The sequence below is a fragment of the Caretta caretta genome, chromosome 1 (assembly GCF_965140235.1).
Source record: "Caretta caretta isolate rCarCar2 chromosome 1, rCarCar1.hap1, whole genome shotgun sequence".
Lineage (NCBI taxonomy): Eukaryota > Metazoa > Chordata > Testudines > Cheloniidae > Caretta > Caretta caretta.
In genome coordinates this window covers 233,520,048-233,539,575 of record NC_134206.1, presented here as the reverse complement: position 1 = coordinate 233,539,575, position 19,528 = coordinate 233,520,048, and the positions used below count along the sequence as shown (strand labels likewise).

The window sequence follows — 19,528 nt, the reverse complement described above, 5'->3', positions numbered from 1 at the left end:
ACAGTAAAAGAGAAGATAGTGAGAAATTCTGACCGCTCTTGTTGGTCCTATACTTTTTTTCCCTTTCACACGGGGGAGAGGAAAACATTGATTCTACCAGAACTGCGCCAAAAATTGGTAACTTTTTTTTAAACAGCTTTAAGAGTAGCCTTCAAGAATTTACAATGAATAAATGCTATCCTATTCTTGGCTCATCTTTTTTCTTTTTATGCCTTGCTTTATATTGTCACTCTGTAAACATTTTGTGCCTGGGAAATTTTGAAATCCAGATTTCTTGATCGACGTCTCTCTGCAAAGTTGTTTGTTTTTTTGAGGGGGTTGGTTTGGTTATTTTTGCAAAGTTAAACTTTTTTGGTGTGTATCTTCCATTGACTGTCCCTGCCTTCAGCTTCTGTAAAACACATGTGGCAGAAGATAGTTTTTTTTGTTGCTTTTTTTGAAAAGTTACTGTTCTAAGACATAGGTGACCCTTCTCAGAAGGACTAGAAGCTGAAGACTCAGTGGAAACTCAGACTAGAGTTTTTGAAGCCCGAAGACATACATTCATCATTAAAATACAGACACTTCATTTGTTTCAGAACCATGTAGAAATAACACCTTTCCCCCACATGTGGATGAATGGCTACTGCTGGGTAAATCCTTTCCAATACTCATTATTTGATTTGTTTTTGGCAGTAAAAGGCCTCATTTGAACAACGGTTAGCGTATACAATTGAGGGGGACCTAGGACGCAGGTGGTACTCCTCCTCCCGCCCCCACCCCATGGGGACTGGGTCTGTTGGTGGGAGGGGAAGGGGAACTGCAGAGGAGAGCCTGTAGGAGCCATTGGAGACGCTGCCAAACCAGACACATTCAGTCTTCACTGGACTTTCTCTGTCCTTTGACAGGTTGTTTTTTGCTCTCACCCTCTTTTCAGCTCAGCTTCATTCCATGCCTGCCCCTCTCACCCTCTTTCTGCCCTATTCTGCCCCGCTCACCTCCTCCTTCAGTGTCCCCTTCCTTTTACTTCACTTTCTAATTAGCTTATCCCTGCTGAGCTAAACCCACTACTGGGAAAAAAATGGCACTAATATGTCTGCCACTGTCGCATTGTCCATGCTGCTTGTGTATTGTACCCCTTCTCCCACCCCATGTGGGGCTTGTCAGTTAGCTCTTCAGGGTGGGGATTGCTTAGCATTCTGTCTCTACAGTGCCTAGCACAATGGGAACATTCTTGGCTGGTCTTAGATGCTACTGTAAGTAACCTGATGAATAATAACCTGCCATAAACTTTCCCTTCTCCAATTAGCACCTTTGCTCCTTCAAAAGATTTGGGGGCCAAGAAGCAGGTTGGAGCACTGGACTTCCCCAGACACCCTCTTTGAGATACTCATGCTGGTATTCTACACCTCTGCTAGGTAAGATCTGCTGGCTACTCTTTTATGGTTTTTGCCTTCTTTTGTACCCTGATCTTTTGAAGCGCAGAAGTAGTTGGGGGATGACCTAAAACTGTCTAATGTAACATGGTGCTAAATCTAAAATAGCAAAGGATTAGAACAATTTCCATTGTTCATCTTTTATCAAGCACAGATATTCTTTGCTATAAGTCTCTGTTGCCTGCACCTCAGTATAAATCTGTCCTGAATCACTATGGTGAAAATTTGCTATTGGCTTTAATTGGTATAAACGATGCCCATGAATTATCTGAGATGCATTTGCCTGGCTGTATCTAAAGACTAGCTGAGTTCATGAGCCATCTCACAAACAATTGGAAATGGCAACTGAAGAGTTTTTTTTTCTTGCGCAAAACAAACGGCTGTACCATCAATCTCCAGCACTAATGATGAGGCGGTTTAGTTTATGTTGTTTATGACAGGCATCAAAAACTGAGCTTTTAACATCCCAATTTTGCCTGCTTCATTTATCCCAAGCTTTAGCTTGTATCAGAGAGTCCAGGCCATGTCATGGCATAGATGTGGGTCAGTAAGCTTCCAGCTAGCCAATCGGTCACCACCTTCCCATAATGCCACTGTATGCTGACTCTGCAGAGATGTCATTTTATGCAGTGTCTGCAATTCCTCCCTTTCCCTACTAGTCCCTGTTGTATGGGAGCCCAGGGTTGCTCTAACCAAGGTTTTATTTCCACTGCAACGTATAATGTTACTTTCTACAGTAAGTGCTGTTGCTTTGCCTCCCACACATTACCATCCTCCCACCTCCCCATGACACCACGGCTTCAGTTCAAAGTGCCATATACAGTTGTCAAATCTGAAAGTTTTGTGTGAGGTAGAGACTATCTGCTAGTGTTGCAGTGTGGCAAATGGTCACCACTGCTCAAATGCGAGTGTGTCAGTGATCACTGGCCAACCCTGGACTGTTGGTCATGCTCCCCTTAAAAATGGACTCGCTTATTTATGTCCATCCACCTGTAGTCTGCTTATACTTCTCTACTGCTCCCTGAACCTTTACTAATAACCTATGAAAGTAGCAAACGAATGAAACGGGGTAAATTTATAGTCAGGTTTATTGTGTCTGAGGGTGTGGATATATCTGTTGATAGAAAAGGACCAAATCTACCCAGCTGACTGACTAGTAACTTTTTATGTTGACACCCTTCTCATTATTTCATGTCTGTATCTTTAACAGATGCTCTGGCCTTGGAAATCCTACAGCTGAATCCAAGAGTGTGCACAAGCTGTGATCTCACATGTGCAGAAACCAGAGCTCGCTCTATATTTGAAAGAGAGGATCTGAAAAATGGGTCTACTTTGGACGTGACACTAGAGACACACAGGTAAGAGGGCAAAACCATGTTTGGGCTGGGGTCGGGGGATAGGGGGACTGGACAAGTAGTGTTACCACAGACTCTTGAAGGGAACTGAAGACAGCCACTCTCTAGCTGTTTTAGTATAGTTTCTGCTATCGTTGAGAATCTGGTCTTGCTTAATACTACAGCATCACTGCAAGAGAATGAGATGCTATATTCTGAATTAGTGAGCAAATAATGCTATCACTGGCTTTCATGGTATCTGTATGTCCCTTATCACTGTAGAACCAGAGTGCCTCACATTCATTAAAAAAGGTTATTCTTACAATGCCCCTGTGAGCCATGGAGGTGGTATTCCCATTCTACAGATGGGGGAAACTGAGACGCAGGATAGACTAATGGCTGAGCTTGAACTGAAAATCAGGGTCTGGAGCTCCCAGGCTAATGTGTATCCACGAGACCACCCTTCCGAACTGTGACTAGAAAGTGATGACATTCAGGTTCATCAAAGCACCAGAGTGTTTGTAGCCGTTGCGGTATAACATTTTTCCTCCTCTGAAGGCTATCTCTGATTTCTCCCTTTTTGGACGCTGATTTTTAAAAGAAGTGGTTGGGCTCTTGCTGAGGAAGCAGAACTTTGCATTGCAAACAGGTGACTGCAAGTCTCAGCAACTCCTGTGACTCCTCTGTTACTCTCTATCTGTCAGTGTCCTTTTCATTAGATTTGTTTTGTTTAATGATGTGTCTGCCGTGGTTGGGGATTGGCCGCAATCTCCACAAAGACACCGTGGTGAACTTCAACTCTTGTTTCTGTGTAATATTAATGTAAAGAAAACATCCAAATGTGATCTTGTTGCAATATGCAAATAAAATTTGTGCTGCCAGGTGGGAGATACGCTCTGTTGGTAACCAGACTGACGCAGATTTTGTTGCCTCCCCTACTACAATGGACTCCCTATTTGCTGAGGTTAGTGCTGTCTTTAATTTCAGCAATCTTGCCTTTGAATTTGGTAGCCATTTACTAACAATAATGCACTGACTTTAAAATAGAAATGAGGGGCCAGATTTTTCAATTTGGGTAAATCAGCATTGCTCCGTTGGTAAGTCAGTGGACTTCTGCTGAATTCCCTTTCTTTCTGCAGGCTATTGGGAGACCGTCTCAGTTGGTATATCTCTTTTAACAACTGCGATTGGAATAAAACATTCCAGAAATGTACTTGACCTGTGATGTTTGAATCCAGATCAAAGTTTAGGAGTATTTAAATCCCATACTCTAGCTCAGAGTCCTCTTTGTTCCATGTACAAATCTTAAAACGCATGTTCATTTTTCAGTAACAAGGGACTCCTCTCTTGGTAAAGCATGAATGATATCCGTTCCCAACAATATGGCGGGTGGAGGGAGACCAAAAAAAACACACACAAAAACCCAGCAGGCATCTTTACATTTTAATAATCCCATTTGATTGTCTTTTTGTATACTTCCTTCTGCGAAAAGTGTTAAGTTATGACTATGATCGTCCAAAAATTCATCTTTGCTTAAGAAAAACAAGGTGATTGATACTTTACCCAATATAGTGTAGTTCAGCTTTGCATCTAGATTTCAATGGGATAGTGTGTCTGCCTACTCAGCACTGAAGGCTGAGGAAAAAGGCCAAATAAATGGTCCTCGGTCCCACAGAAAGTGACAGGTTACAACAGACAGATGAACACTTGATAAACCCTTGGTTTTCCCCTTGATTGCTGGTTGCCAATGTTACTTTCTGTTCTAGTCAGCACCACACACTTTCTAATTGTGATGTTAATTGGAAATGTGCTGTGTCAATGGGATCAGGATTTCAAACTCCGGACTTGAGCGAGATATGCATCTGGCCTGTCCGACTAATACAATGCCACTTTCATTTGATGCAGCAGTAGGGAAAAAAAAAGTGCAACCTAATCTAGACTAATAGTGAAATAGTAACTTCAGACCTGCCCACTGTGGGGTGGCCCAGACATCTGCAATAGTCCTTACCCACTCTTGGTGGAGAAGCAAAGGAGAAAATGACACAGCTACTCAGTGACTCCTACCCTGTTAGTGTGATCTTGGGGTTGAGCTATGTTGGTTGGGTGGTGTGGGGGCTAGGTGAGGAAGCCCTTGCTTGCACTGCTACTGCCCATATTGTGCTGCTGCTTTGGCTGGCTGGAGGGCTTTGTTCCACACAGCTGTCAACACAGCACTTGTGACCAGCACAGTTGTGTACATTTAAAGCAACATAACACACTCCATATTTGTATAGTTCTGTAATTGCAGTTTATACCCAAAATTACACTTTTTAGCTCTGGGTACGGTTCCTCTGCATTTCTGTTGGAATCCCTTTGTGCAGTAGTCATAATCCTTCTTTCTTCCCTGGGACAAGATTCCAGGTCTGAACCGAAGGAAAGGCAAATGGGCGGTATCCCATATCTGGTCTAAAAATTATGACGCAGGACAAAATTTGAATGCCCATGTTTAATAGGAAGAGTGTATCTGTAGCATTTTATCAGACTGGGGTTACCTGCAGGTGTGTTGATTACAGTGAGCCCTTCAGAATGTAAGTAACTCCATGCTTATACTACTGTGTGTGTGTGTTGTCAAAGCATAGACAGAGTAGGGATTTGAGGCTGCTTTAAATCTCTAGCTCTTGTGTGAGTCAAACTAATCTTTCTATGCTGGGGGCTTAGAACTGAACACTAGCTTTCCAACGCATACCAAAGAAATGTATATTGGTTCATTTGGGATTTTGTAAACTTTTATGCAAGGAGTACTTCACCCCAGAAGACTGCTACAACACAGACTGGAGGACAGTGAAACAGCAAACCCTCTCAAATATTTCCTTACAAGAAGTAGGCCTAGAGGATAGAGGGATATCTATATTATAAGGAGATCATGCATTTTTCACACTTGTAAACAGAGCTGGTTTGGGCTCTATTGCAAATCCTTTCCTTGATTCGCTAGAATGACTGATATATTACATATAGCAGGTAGTAACTGTGTCATGATTTTACAGAAATTCAGGATTTTGTTAAACCTATTAAAGGCAGGTATCTCTGGCATACACTGATAGGTGTGTTAGTAAAGCCACATTGTGGGCTTTTTTTAAAATCCTTCCTTTGTGAGCCAAAAGTTTCAACCATTCTTAACACTTTAAAGTCTAGGAAAAGAACTAGGTGTGGATGAAAAGTATAGAACGGCTTTCAGTTTTCCTTTGGTTTGTAACAAAGTCACTGAAAGCTTGAATTTATTCCTGCATTATACCTGGGGGTGTCTCTTGCTTTGGTCAGTCCCTCTTGATTTACATTATAAACCCCCTTGAATCTTTTTGTTTCCATTCCAGTATACTGCTCCTGCCCCTAGAGCAAAATAAAACATTGTAGCTTCCTTAAGCCCAAGGGACAATTCAAATAAGAATATAAATAGCAGAGATTTGCATGAGGAAACATCCAGCTGACCAAGCTGAACTCTATTCACTGATCCTTACACTAATGTTGGGGCTGGGGGGAAGAAAGGAAACTGAATAACATACACACTACTGCTGTCTGGTGGGGCTTTTAAAAAAAAAATTACTCAGTTTTTGGTTGCCCAACTAAACACATTTTGAAAGGGGTCTCACTTTTTTCGGAAACAGCTGAGCTTGCATCCTCTAAAAAACAGGCCCAGTGCAGGGACAAGGTTGGGGACCTAAGCATCAAGAGGTCCATAATCACTTGCCCCTTCAGAACATTGGTTGTATGGCAAGTTTCTATGGTAAATTCTTATGGAGGCTTTTTCTGTAAAAAGAAAGTTCATAAATAAAGATATTTTTCTCACTTCCCTTCTAGATCCCTACATCTAGATCTTTCTTGTAAATTTGAGAAGGTTACCAATATTGCACATCTCTCTCTGAGAAACTCCAGCTAACTCCTATCTCTGTGCTTTGATTACTTTCCTTCCCTACCCTTCCCCCCCCATTTGTGTTTTTTAATATCTGCTCAGGTTCTTAGTCAGCATGTCCTCCATGGGCGAGCTCATTAAACTTCTCCTTGACCTTCATTTAATGTTCATTGTTTCTATGCTATAGTAACAGGATTTTTCTATATTGTACAGGGGTGGAATTCTCCCCTTGAATAAGTGGGCTGGTCTCTCATTCACTTCAAGGGGAGTTAAATTTTTCCCTCAGGAACCTACGTTCCAAATATCTTTTGTACACTATAGATCCTCTTAATATCTAGCTCTTTGCTGGTACAGGATGGTAAAGGAACACAAAAGCTATTTACCTACTGCTATTTAGCTATTCTCCAAGATACTTACAATTTTAATTTTAAGAGCTTCTGTCCCCCCCACACGCACCGTGCTAACCACTCTGTACAAGACAGCCTGTTGTATATGTACTATTATAAAATGAGTCTGGTGGAAAGCATAATGTATTTCCATGTCACTCTGGTTAACAATACAATAGCATCACTAGTCTTTGTCACATGCACATTAAAGCAAATCCTCTCCCTAGACACACTGAGAGGAGTGGCCACAAAAGCCATGCAAACCTCCTAAAATTCCAAATTAACTACTGACAACTGGGATTCAAAACCAAAATCTTAGAACTAAACTAAAGTAACTCCAAGTGTGTTTGCTTTGTGTTGGTGGTCCAAGAAATTTACAATAAAATGTAAAATACACACTGGATTCAAAGTTAAAGCTTTTTAAAAGGCAGTTTGTGTATCAGCAAAGTGCTACAGATTTGGGGCCAGATTTCAGTTACTCAGGTGCAACAAATTGAATGGAGAAAAGAATTTGGCCCTTAATGGTGAATCAAAATTATGACCATTAAGCTAGTATGAAAAAAACAGTGCCTTTCTGCCATAAGATCTGGTGGGTGTGGTACAATGTTGCTATCAGTAGGAATCAAACATGGAGACGTGAATGTAAATGTTAATCTCTTAAACAGCACAGAATTTAACCCAAGCAAAATGCTTTATGCTCATTGTCTTTTAGAAGGAACACTGATGCAGCTTCAGAGCTTTTTCTAGTGTTGTTTTCTGTATCTCTGGAAGGGAGTCTGTCCCAATATTATCTTGGTGAGCCATGTAGCACAGCTTTGAAAGTGGTGGGGGGAACAAATGTCAGGAAAAGCCAAGTGGCTTTGTTAAATTGTCACTTCTCTCTTTAAGACTTGCATCACAGTCTCGGCCCAGTTTAAAGTGGGGGAGGAAATCTAGCAGAGTGACATTTCTTTGAAACGACACACTTTTTGGTTTTAAAGTGTGATGCTCTTTGGCATAAAGGTCAGGAGTACAGCTTTTTGGAACAAAAATATAGATGTGAACAGATTTATCTCTTTCCCCCCCCCCCCAATTACTACTACTACAAAACCCATAATTACACCCCCCCACCCCCCGGGTATTAAACCATACCCTATACCTCTAGAGATGGCGGAAAAAAGTGGGCAGGGGATACGGGTCAGCTTTTTTAAATAACCCACTCTCTACTGAAACGAACATATTTCAACCAGATCTAGCTACATCTAAAGGAATTGTTTAAGACTGGGACCTGACAAATATTATACATTTGCTTTACACAAGAAGTGATGTCCTATTACAAGTATCCACACTAAAACCCTAACATTCCTTTTGTTAAGGAGAGTGATGCTTTGCCTTTAACATCGGATACTCCAGTCTTGCCCAGGTCAGTCTCTCTGGGTACATTTAATTCTTAAATTAACCAGACCGATCAGATCATGAATGTCTGAGTGTTTTCCTGTCTTGGCAGTGACCATTCAGCACCATCCCGAGAAAGAGCTATCGCATCTTCTTTGGAGAGCGCAAAAGCAACTGGTAAGTTCTTAAAGTGGAAGCACAGTGAATTTTGTCTGAGAGGTCTGAATAACATGCCCTTGAGTATATGCAGCTTCTTACCAGTAATGGCTCTGCCTTTTATTGCTTCCTATTCTAGAATTGCTCACTATGGAGACACAATTGTCTGAGGCTTCATGGGCAAAAGATGAAGACACATCAACCTGTATAGCAATGAAGAAAAATAAAGAGAAGGATCTGAATGATAATGTATCAGGTATTGTAGCTGCTCTGAAGATTTATCATGTGATAGGGAAACTGCTTGCTTCCAACATATCTTTTTGAAGTGAGGAAGTTGAGTAAGAGAGCTTTGCACAAATTTTAAGTCTACATTATGTTCAGAATAATAACTTTTTGGTCTGCAACTTCTTCCAGATTTCACTGGGACTCTGCACAAGTATAGGGCTTTGCTTGGGCAGGAGCCATTGCAGGATTAGGGTTTAAGACCCTGCAAAAAGGGGCACGCAGAATGAGTTGGTAAAGGTGATTCCTCTCTTTCCAGGGCTGGCAATCAGGCACCTCTCATAAGCATTACATTTAATTCAGCTCTTCTGAAAATATAAACAAATGAGGAAAATTCTAAAGTACTGTGCCAGTTGATCCGTTGAAGGGAAATGGGGAAACCTCAGTCGAGCTATGTCAAACCTGAGCGGCCCAAAACATTGTGGGGAGGTGGGGGTGGAGAGAGTGTGAGGGAAGAGTTCAGACACTTCCCCCCAATGCACTTTTTTCAAAATCTTTAATCATCTGACCAGCTCTGTCAAAACGTATGGAAGTAGAAAAGTGTGAGCTCACATTAAGATGTCAAGCAACACTAGTCTCATCTCTGTTTCTGAATGTATTTCCTTCCCTTAGTAAAACAAATGGCCCTACTTTTCTCCTTGAGTGCACACAAGCCTAAATTAAAGAAAATCATACATATACAGAGTATAAAAGCTGACTTAGAGTGCACTGCACAGAATAGCAGAGAACACTTGTTTTAAATATCGATTTAGAACGCACTTCTAGAATATGCTAATTTAGTAATAAACCCCAGAGATGTCCTTCTTTTTCTGAACATTCATCTTCCTTTGGGCTGGGTTCTGAAGTGTCTAACTTTAGATGCCAGATTTAAGGTATTTGTTTCTTCACCAGTAATCTTCCTTTCTAATTTCCTTTCATAAACCCTTTCTTGGAAAACCAGACCAGCCTGGCTTCAGAAAACAGCGTTGCTGGAGATATTTCACTTGGCTTATCAAGACTGTGTGCTGGGTGGAAGCACACAGTCTTAGGCACAGAGCCAGCGTGGGGTAGGATGGCAGAGCTCTGCCCATGGCTTAGATCCTACAAGTGCTAGTTTGAAATCTCAATATCCAGTTGTCCTGTATCTTCCATGTTGTGCTAAACTGTCAGCACTCCACTTCTATCTAAGGCATCACTATACTTGTACAGAATGTCTTTCTAATACAAATAGAGGCAGGAGGTTATTGGTGGATCTCTGCTGTTGCTTTCAGTAGTGCCAACCATAACGTCTATTGCTTTTTGAAAGAATAAGGTAGGCTTTGTAGGGCTGACTTTTTTTTTGTTTGTTTACTGGCGTTAATTCAGTGTAAAGTCTGTAAAAGAGAAAATTCTAGAAGCTAAGTTCTTGATCACACTATTGACCGTGTTGCACATCCGGTTTCTTTGGTTTGTACTAATATAGACTCGTGTTTTGTTAATTTTTTTAAAAAGATTCTTTGCAGCCAGAGTTACCATTGCAGGAGAAGTGAACTCTTGGAATTACCTAACCTTCTGAGTGCTTGGCTGTGCAAACTTAATATTGCATTAGGTCTAGCTTCCTGTATGCTGCTACTTTTGAATGTTTAAAAATTCAGCAGCCTCTCCAATGGAGCATATAACCTCCTAAAAACCAGAGGTGATCGGTTGTGGCACTTGATGTGTGCTTCTTAGACTGGAGTTGAGCAGTTTGTTACTCTTTGATCTGGAGCTCACAACCCTTTGGAGTTTAATAATCTGCTCTAGTTGTTGAACTTCTGCCTTCTTGCAGCTGAATAACTACCTGTACCGTGTACCACAGCTCACTTTAGACACCAAAGCGTCTACTGCACATTATTCTAGCTTTTCAAATAAAGACCTAGCGCATGGAGCGGAACATGAAGGTACATTCAAGCATCTAAGTGGTGGTAACTGAATTACATCTGTTGTACTCGCTCCCACACACTCCATAATGCTAAGCAGAGCACCACTTCCAAACCTCCTTTAGCCTCTTCATGTGAGAGCAGAAATATTTTTTATAACTCTAAGCTGACTTTTTTATTTTATTTTTTTAATTTAACTTCCCTCCCGTCCCCTGGAAATTCAAATAGTCAAAGCATAGAAAAATTCAGCCCAAAGCAATTGTTTTGGAAAATTGAATATATAGAAACTGTCTTGCAAACTTGGAGCAGCTGCAACCAGCATGACTGATCAATATAAAGCTGTACTCCTTTGTCTTGTGATGCTTTGAGTCAATAAATGTGCCATAGCATCACTGTCTCTGCTTTCTACAGCACTCTGAGCTGCTGGCTTTCAAAGGCCTCTTTCTTTTTTGCATTTTCTTCTGGTAATTACTATGGAGGGTTTTATGAGAGAGCACTGGTGGTTTCTGCTTTAGAAATCTAGTTAATAGGTAACATTTGTTCATCTTTGAAATCTTTACATCCACTTTCTGGAATCTCTCTCTTCAGGTACTGATCTAACGACTAAAAGTGAATTTTGCCCCAGCATGGAAAATCACAAAACGACACCTGAAAAAGAACTAAAGCTAGATCTGGTAAGAGCTCGACTAGACTGCTAAAGTTTTAGGAATGCTGACATGTGCAACCCATTGGCTTTAGCTGTAAGAGAAGGCCAGGGAATGCTGCAGTGACAGATGGGGTGGCTTGAGAAACAGATTGCTTGGTATGTCTGAAAAGTCCCACACTAGGAAAACCTACTAAGGATGAAAGGGGTAAACACCGCCGTGGATTGGACTCCCCTCCCAGAGACTGTACTACCAGTTCCTTGGCTAGTGTCAATTGGATGCCAAAGGAGTTATGCTGATTTACACGAGCTGAGGATCTGGTCCAGTGATTCCCCTCATGGGTTCAGGCCAAATGGGATAGGCTTGGTGGTGGGTTGTGTTTTATTTTTTTCCCTGCCCATCTTGGGCTACTTTAAATTCTCTCTATCTCATATTTCAGCATAGTAATCTGACTGCTTAAGTTCTAGATAGTGTCACTTCATGAGTTGTTTGCAAGGTAACTTGAGCCTTCTCCGAGGAAGTCCCAACTGATTTAGGGAGTGGAAGCCTTCCAACCCATTCAAGATCTAGTTTCCATACATAGTGGTAGCAGCAGTATAAAGACAGGTTTCAGAGGAACAGCCGTGTTAGTCTGTATTCGCAAAAAGAAAAGGAGTACTTGTGGCACCTTAGAGACTAACCAATTTATTTGAGCATGAGCTTTCGTGAGCTACAGCTCACTTCATCAGATGTATAAAGCAGTATAAAGTACCTGATTAGTTCACACAAACCCACTGTAGGACTAGAGTACCTCCATCATAGCTGATCTTATTGTCAAGTATTTGTGGCAAGTTTGTATAATTACTCTCTCAAACCATTTTTAGGATACAGATGGGGAATTGGAAGCTATTAAAGAGCAGAGTGAACAAGTGTCTGCTACAGTTTCTGGTAGAAAAGGTAAATGGTCCTCGTTGAAATTCACATCACTTAACACATTACAGCACATGCTTGATTAGTGTCTAGTAAAACACATTGGTCTTAAACCTCAGAATACTTGAATATTCTTATCCCTAATTTCTTTGTGTTTGCTGTACAACCGAACTATTGCTTGTACTTGGAACAGACTATCTTAATGCTTAACTATGATGGGAAAACTCTTAAATGTGCATATAATGCAAAATAAAACCCTCTCTGACAAGGACACACTTTCTCATACTGAAAGCAAACGTTGTCTGTAGTTTTCAATGGGGTCTGAAGAGCTGATGAACCACTGAGCAGATCACGGGAATGATGGTCAATTCTGATACCATGGTGACAGAAATGTTCCAGGATCCTACCACAGGGTACAAGCAGTTGCCAACACAGACCTAGGATTATTGTTCATATAAAGAGCTGACCGCTACAGAAGAATCTTTTACCTTGTATGATGTGTTTATTCTAGTCTGGCTTTGGAGAGGGAAGCAGCTTTGTCAATTTTATGTTGTGTAAACTTTAAAGTGTTTGTCATTAGGTATTAAAATGGAGAGGAACAAAATGCTATCCTACAAAGACATGCTCTTCATCCACCTCCTACCAGCACTAGTCTAATTCAGCTGTATTTTCCCTTGGACACTCTTTAGGGGTGTCCAAACAGGCCAAGCTTTTATTACACCCAATGATATCCTAATGCAAACTATGATACTTGCATCCCCTACTCCAACAGGGATATAAAGCAACTTCTTTCAACCCCATCAAAGGTTTGGGCAGTGTAAGAATCTGAAAGCTGGGTGTCAGTTTCTACTGAATCCAAGCTGGCTTTCCCTTTTTAGAAGTGCCTCACCTTTAGCCTTGGCTGTCCCTGCCCATGTGCTGATCCTTGTTGAACTGTTAATAGTGAGTTTGGGGTGGCTTCTCTAATGCTTATCTTGAAGTTGTGGGGAGGAGGTTGTAGTGGGGACCAAAACCGAAGATCCAACTACTGCAAATTCAGATCTGGATCTGGACTTCTGTGGTTAAAGCCACAAACTAATCAAACAAGGACTGACTCTTTTTGGGGTCTTGGCCATTGAAAGGTAACACTAATGAGCTGCCTTGCTGACTTTTAACCTAGTTCTAATGCATGCTGCTGCTGCTACTACCAGACAATAGTTCAACCCAAGGAGTCTTAATCAAGTTTTTCCCTCTTGTGACTGAACTTTTTAAGTCTTTCGTAAATTCCTCTTTTTAAGGGGAGTTTATTCCTCAACCTAACAACTAAAATTTTGTGTATTGTCTCTTTAATTATCAGGGAATTCTTCTCCCACTATGACTGGCCTTAACATGACCAACACCAAACAAAATGACAAGTATGTATCTCATGTAATCTGATGCCCATTTGCGTTTACTTCGCCCTATGCTCTTCTTATGTGGTTATTCGTTTTCCTCCCACAGTGTTTCTCCTAATGAGAAGGAGATGGAGGTGAGTCTTGACTACTTGTATCCTGAAATATTTCAGCTAGTAGAACTCTTTCTAATGGTCCTTTCTTTCTGAAATTCAGGTAAATCATTTTTCAGTGTTCTGAGAGGTTTTAAAATTGACTTTCTGCCTCCCCTTCAAGTAATGAAATCCTTGACTTAGGTAAATATCCATGCCAGGGGTGTTACTGGACTTCCATGTCCAATTGAAGCCCGCTGTGTGCCGGCAGTGAAGGGAGATCCTTTCAGAGGATGAAGCTGAAATCTGTTTATCAAAAGATACTCTCAAGCCGTGCAGGAAAAGGGGGAAGAGGAGGAAGGCTATAAAAATGACTCTTGTCATTATATAAACTTTTGGGTTTGAATTTTCTCCACTGGTGTCGTTTTGTGGGGGAAGGAGAGTTCTGGCCTAGACACAAGCTTCAGCCCAACAGAATGTGCTAACAGTACTGTTCATGTTGCCAGGCAGAATTGTTTAATGTTGCCTTTCCCAACAGGATGAACTGATGGGGATGTGGAGAGAGAGAGAGTAGCTATTCTGTTGGTAAACTAATTACCTATCACTAGATATGGGTAGAGTTGAAAATGTTGAGTTTTTTGGATTCAAAGCCTGTTGGGGAAGGTTCAGAACTGGGGTGTTCTCCTACAACTCCTCCTTCTGCCATTCATGGAATCATTAGCAGTAGCTATTGATTCTCTGAGGTAACTCTTACTTCTGTGATGCCTGATCTATTCAGTACTATGTCATGATTTTTTTTTCTCCCCTATGACAGGCAGAGTTTCTCAGATTGTCTCTGGGCTTTAAATGTGACTTGTTCACCTTGGATAAGCGAGTGAGGCTTGAAGAAAGGTCCCGAGATTTGGCTGAAGAAAACTTGAAAAGGGAGATCATGAATGGGCTGAAGCTGCTGGAGGTTAGCAATGGATGAGATTGGAGGGAGGGAGCGAGCGAGCGGCCTGACAGTACATTTTAATGCATAGAAATATGGGGCTGGAAGGAACCTAAATAGGTCTTCAAGTCCAGTTGGCTGTGCAGAGGTAGAACCAGGTATACCTAGACTGATCCGACAGGTGTCTGTCTAACCTGTTCTTAAAAACCTCCAGTGATGGGGATTCCACCACCTCTCTTGGAAGCATGTTCCGTGCTTACCTATCCTTGTAGTTACAAAGTTTTTTCCTAATAGCTAACCTAAATATTCCTAGCTGCAGATTAAGCCCATTACTACTTCTCATTCCCTGAGAGGACATGGCGAATAATTGATCAGTTGTCTTCATAACAGCCCTTAAGCCTTCAAATATATTATCAGGTTCTTTCTCTTACCCCTTCCTCTCCCCCTCCCCCCAGGCTCCCCCGACCCCCCAAGACTAAATATGTCCAGTCTTTGAATGTTTCCTAATAAGTCAGGTTTTTCTTAAACTTTATAATCATTTTTGTTGCTCTCCTCTGGACTCTTCCGTCTGTCCCCATCTTTCCTAAATTGTGGTGCCTGGAACTGAACACAATACACCTGTTGAGGCCTAACCAGTGCCAAGTAGAGTGGGGCAATTACCTCCCTTGTCTTACGTAAACACCCCAGTTAACAGCCCAGAATATTTGCCTTTTTTACAACTGCGTCACACTGACTCCTATTCAATTTCTAATTCACTATAACACCCAGCTCCTTTTCAGCGTTATTACTGCTTAGCCAGTTATTCTCCATTTTGGCTTTGTGCATTTGCCTTTTCCTTCCCAAGGGTACTACTTTACACTTTTTCTCTATGAAATCAATATGAAATTCAGGACCAATTCTCCTATTTGACAAGGTAATTCTGAATTCTAATCCTGTTCTCCAAAGTACTTGCAACCCCTCCCAGCTTGGTGTCAGCCACAAACTTTTTATAAGCACGTTCTCGTCTCCGTTATCCAAGTAACTAATGAAAATATTTTACATCCTCCTAGCGTGACTGCAAACCACTGATAACTACTCTTTGAGTTCAGTCTTTCAACCACTTGCACACCCAGCTTATAGTAACTTCATTTAGGCTATGGCTACACTAGAGAGCTTTCCTCGGTACTGATGCTGAGAGAGCTCTCCCGTCAGCTTAATTGATCCACCCCCAACGAGTGATGGTAGCAGCTCTCCTGCCGATGTAGCGCTGTCCATGCTGGCACTTAGGTCAGTGTAACTTATGTCATTTGGGGGTGGCTTATTCTCACTGCTGCGCGACCCAAGTTATAGTGATATAAGTGGTAGTGTGTACACAGCCTTACTTAATGTAAAGTTTTTGCTGGATTTTATTTTTGGATTTGATCATATAAATAGAGTCAAATATGGCTTTGTTTAGCACTGAGGTTTTTTTGGTCTTTTTTTATTTTTAAATGTGTATATTACAGACACTGAAGAGTTTTTTAGAAAGCAACAAATGGGACATTCTTCTGTTCCGAGTGCTCTTGTAGTGAGCTAATAAAACCATAAAGTGAATGTCAAACTTACAGTTCTTAGCTGGTGTAAATCAGCGTAACTCCTTTGTTTTTTCCAGCGGTGCGGAATTTAGTTACACCAACTGATTATCTGGCCCTAACCTATTTGATCATGCAAACAGGTACGCCCAAGCAGAATCCCATTTAGGTGTGATCGCTTCCTTTGCAGAGTAACATTCACTCCACAAGCCGCTAGACTGGCATCTCACTTATTAGCACTGTTACATTTCCCTCTTCTTTCCTCCCCACTTCTCCCCCTCCGCCCGTGAACTTCTCAGTCTCTAGCACCTTTGTGTGATGAAGATAACCAAGCACAGGAGATCGTTAAGAAGCTGCAGGAAAGCTTGCAGTTCCTTAGCCAGTATGCTGCCAGACTTGCTAGTAGAGCAGAGATGTTGGGAGCCATTAATCAGGTAATCTGATTCAATTACTACTTTATGTAAAGTAAGGAAGCTTTCTTTAGTCTAAAGATCTCTCTAACAGATTCCACTCAGTATTTGTAATTGAACTTGTAGTTTATACAGTACACAATTTACTGGAACAATATTATTAAAAAGCATGTTATGTTGGTGATCTGCATGCTCATTTGTATCACTGTCACATCTAGGAGTCCTATTCACGGACCAAGATCCTAGTGTGGTAGGTGCTGTGCAAGTAAAACAAAAGCAGTCCCTATCCCCAAAAGCCTACAATTTAAATATAAGACAAGATACAACAGCTGGATAGATAGATGGAAGTACAAGGAAAAGGTGAGATAATAGCAGTCAGATAGGCAATGGTCTCAGCACACCAGTGGCCTATCCATTGTCAAGTTTTTATAGGCATCATGGAAAAGGGGAGGTTTTAAGAAGGACAAAAATGTGTTTTGCAGATATTTACTCGAAGCATCTCCCAAGCATGAGGGGCAGTATGGGGGAAAGCATGAAGGTGCTTGAAAACTTAACAAGTGGGGGATGGAGATATTGGGGTTCCCCCTCAAGACCGCTTCCAAAACTCCAGTATTCATCACTTAGCTTTGCTGTATGCCAAATAAAAGGAACCTATGTGGAGTTGATCAAGCTAAAGCATCAGGGATGGGTTTAGGTATAGGGTACGCACACCCAAAGTTACACACACCTTCTCCTGGTATACATTTCCACCAACATTATAACACACGCATTCCTAACTATACATTGTATCATATGCTTTGGGATTGGCTTGGTTATGCTTCAGGAACCAATTCCTGTACCTATCCATACTGTGTGCATGCCTGAGCTACTTTTTACCTCATCTTCCATTCCAGGCTTATCTTGTCCATTGTAAATGGTATCAGGGTGTTTTCCCATTATCTCAGCTAGTACAGATATTCCATCTCTAGTCTACTGATCCATTTAACTTCCCAATCATACCCACTAAGAAATGAGGCAAGTTACTTATCATAGAAATGTAGGACTGGAAGGGAGCTCGACAGGTCATCTAGTCTAGTCCTCTGCACCAAGGCAGGAATAATTATCGAAACCAGAGGTTCTCAAACTATTGTACTGTTCACACAGCTAGCCTCTGAGTGTGATGCGACACCCCCCCCCCCAGTAAATTAAAAACACTTTTAAAAATATATTTAACACCATTATAAATGCTGGAGGCAAAGTAGGGTCTGGGGTAGAGGCTGACAGCTCGCAACCCCTCATGTAATAACCTCGTGACCCCTGACCCCCAGTTTGAGAACCCCTGCTCTAAATCATCCCTGACAGATGTTACTTATGTCTTGGCCAACATGAGACTGGCATCATGGGCAATCAGAGGCAGAAGTCAACATCTCAATAGTGAATGAGAGATGATAGGTCATGAAGGGCCTCGAAACTGAAGACCAGCAGCTTGTGTATGATAGAGAAAGGGGGAGCAAGTGGAGGGATTCAGAGGGGTGATGTGGTCTGCTAGGAAAATGATCTTTGCAGCATCTTTGCATTCATCTTTGAACGAATGAGTGGGGCAAGATTGAGAAAAGGAAGCTGCTGTGATCAAGATGTGAGGTGAGTTGAGACCCCGGACAAGAGTGTGTATTTGTTGTGTGGATGGATATGAAAGGCCATAAGTTAGAATGATTATGTGGGTGGTTTTACTCCAAGCATAATTCAATGTCCTGAAGAGCTAACGTTTTTCACCGAGTATTGCATTTATTTTGCTAGGAGAGCCGTGTCAGTAAGGCAGTAGAAGTGATGATTCAACATGTGGAAAACTTGAAACGCATGTATACAAAAGAGCATGCAGAACTTGAGGAGTTGAAACAGGTCTTGCTACAAAATGAAAGATGCTTTAATTCCTTTGGGGATCAAGGTAATTGTTAAACCTAAGCATATTTTCATTTCTCTTCTAAGTAACTGCCATCAGTTGAGCCCTTTAGCTTGTATTTATAAAGCTGCTTGATTTCCTTGGATGGGAGGTGCTATAGAAATACTTTATCTCCTGTACAGTTATGATACCGAACTGTAATGTGTAGCAGCAGAAAAACTTATTGATAGTCCTCACTTAGATGCTTATTGGAAACATTTAAGGGCAACTATAACTTCAGACTTTTAAGCAGACCCTCCTGAATCTCTGAAAACATCTCTCATTTCACTCATGGAGTAGCAGGCCTCTTTGGAAGGTGCAACACAGGCTGGTGAATTCGACTCTTATATGCAGTACATTACAAATTGGATGTTCATTTTAATGTACTTCTGATCAATCTTCAGTGGCCTGAGTTCAGAAGCTCCAAGCTTCTGAGACTCCAATGGAAGTTGGAGGCGTTCAGCGCTCTGAAAATCAGAGCACATTTCTTTAAATTTAAAAGATCCTAGTCTTACGTGCACAGCACACAAATCCTTGCAGAAGCTCTTTAGCCAAGAAGGAAGGAGTAAAAATTGGCACGGAGAAGTACTCCATCCTGTAAAAACAGATTTAACTTGCTAAAGATAAAGTAGATCTTCTGGGCTCATTAACAAGGTCTAGTTAAGAAGTGACCCCTCCTGCACAGGGCATGCAGTAATGTGCAATGTTAACTAGCTTAGGTAGTTTGAGCTAATGGTTACAAGTCTCTAGCTGTATCCAGTATTTATTTGTTCGTTGGCCATTTTTAAATCCCTTTTTAGAGAGACCAGTGGGTGAGAGATCCACTCACCCACCTTGTAGCCATGTTTGGCCCAGGATATTAGAGACACAACAACACTGATTTGTTTTTGACACTTGCTGCTTGGGTTTTTCCCCCCCAGAGATGCTTAGCTGCTGTAAACTTAAATAGGACCTGCAGATGGTCAGACCATCTGGCTCTCTTCCACAATGGCAA

General features: G+C 41.4%; 1 protein-coding gene across 1 annotated transcript in view; it reads left to right on the top strand.

Annotated features, from left to right (window-relative positions):
• IRAG2 (inositol 1,4,5-triphosphate receptor associated 2) overlaps nt 1–19,528 on the top strand; it is a 61,401-nt gene that overhangs the window by 38,619 nt on the left and 3,254 nt on the right. The window contains exons 20-32 of the mRNA XM_048826023.2: nt 1,289–1,397; nt 2,626–2,773; nt 3,632–3,713; nt 8,377–8,423; nt 8,508–8,572; nt 8,691–8,807; nt 11,299–11,384; nt 12,218–12,290; nt 13,600–13,657; nt 13,743–13,770; nt 14,540–14,680; nt 16,506–16,640; nt 18,393–18,540. Coding sequence (XP_048681980.2) covers nt 1,289–1,397; nt 2,626–2,773; nt 3,632–3,713; nt 8,377–8,423; nt 8,508–8,572; nt 8,691–8,807; nt 11,299–11,384; nt 12,218–12,290; nt 13,600–13,657; nt 13,743–13,770; nt 14,540–14,680; nt 16,506–16,640; nt 18,393–18,540 — 1,237 coding nt within the window. The remainder of the gene's footprint in view (nt 1–1,288; nt 1,398–2,625; nt 2,774–3,631; nt 3,714–8,376; nt 8,424–8,507; nt 8,573–8,690; nt 8,808–11,298; nt 11,385–12,217; nt 12,291–13,599; nt 13,658–13,742; nt 13,771–14,539; nt 14,681–16,505; nt 16,641–18,392; nt 18,541–19,528) is intronic.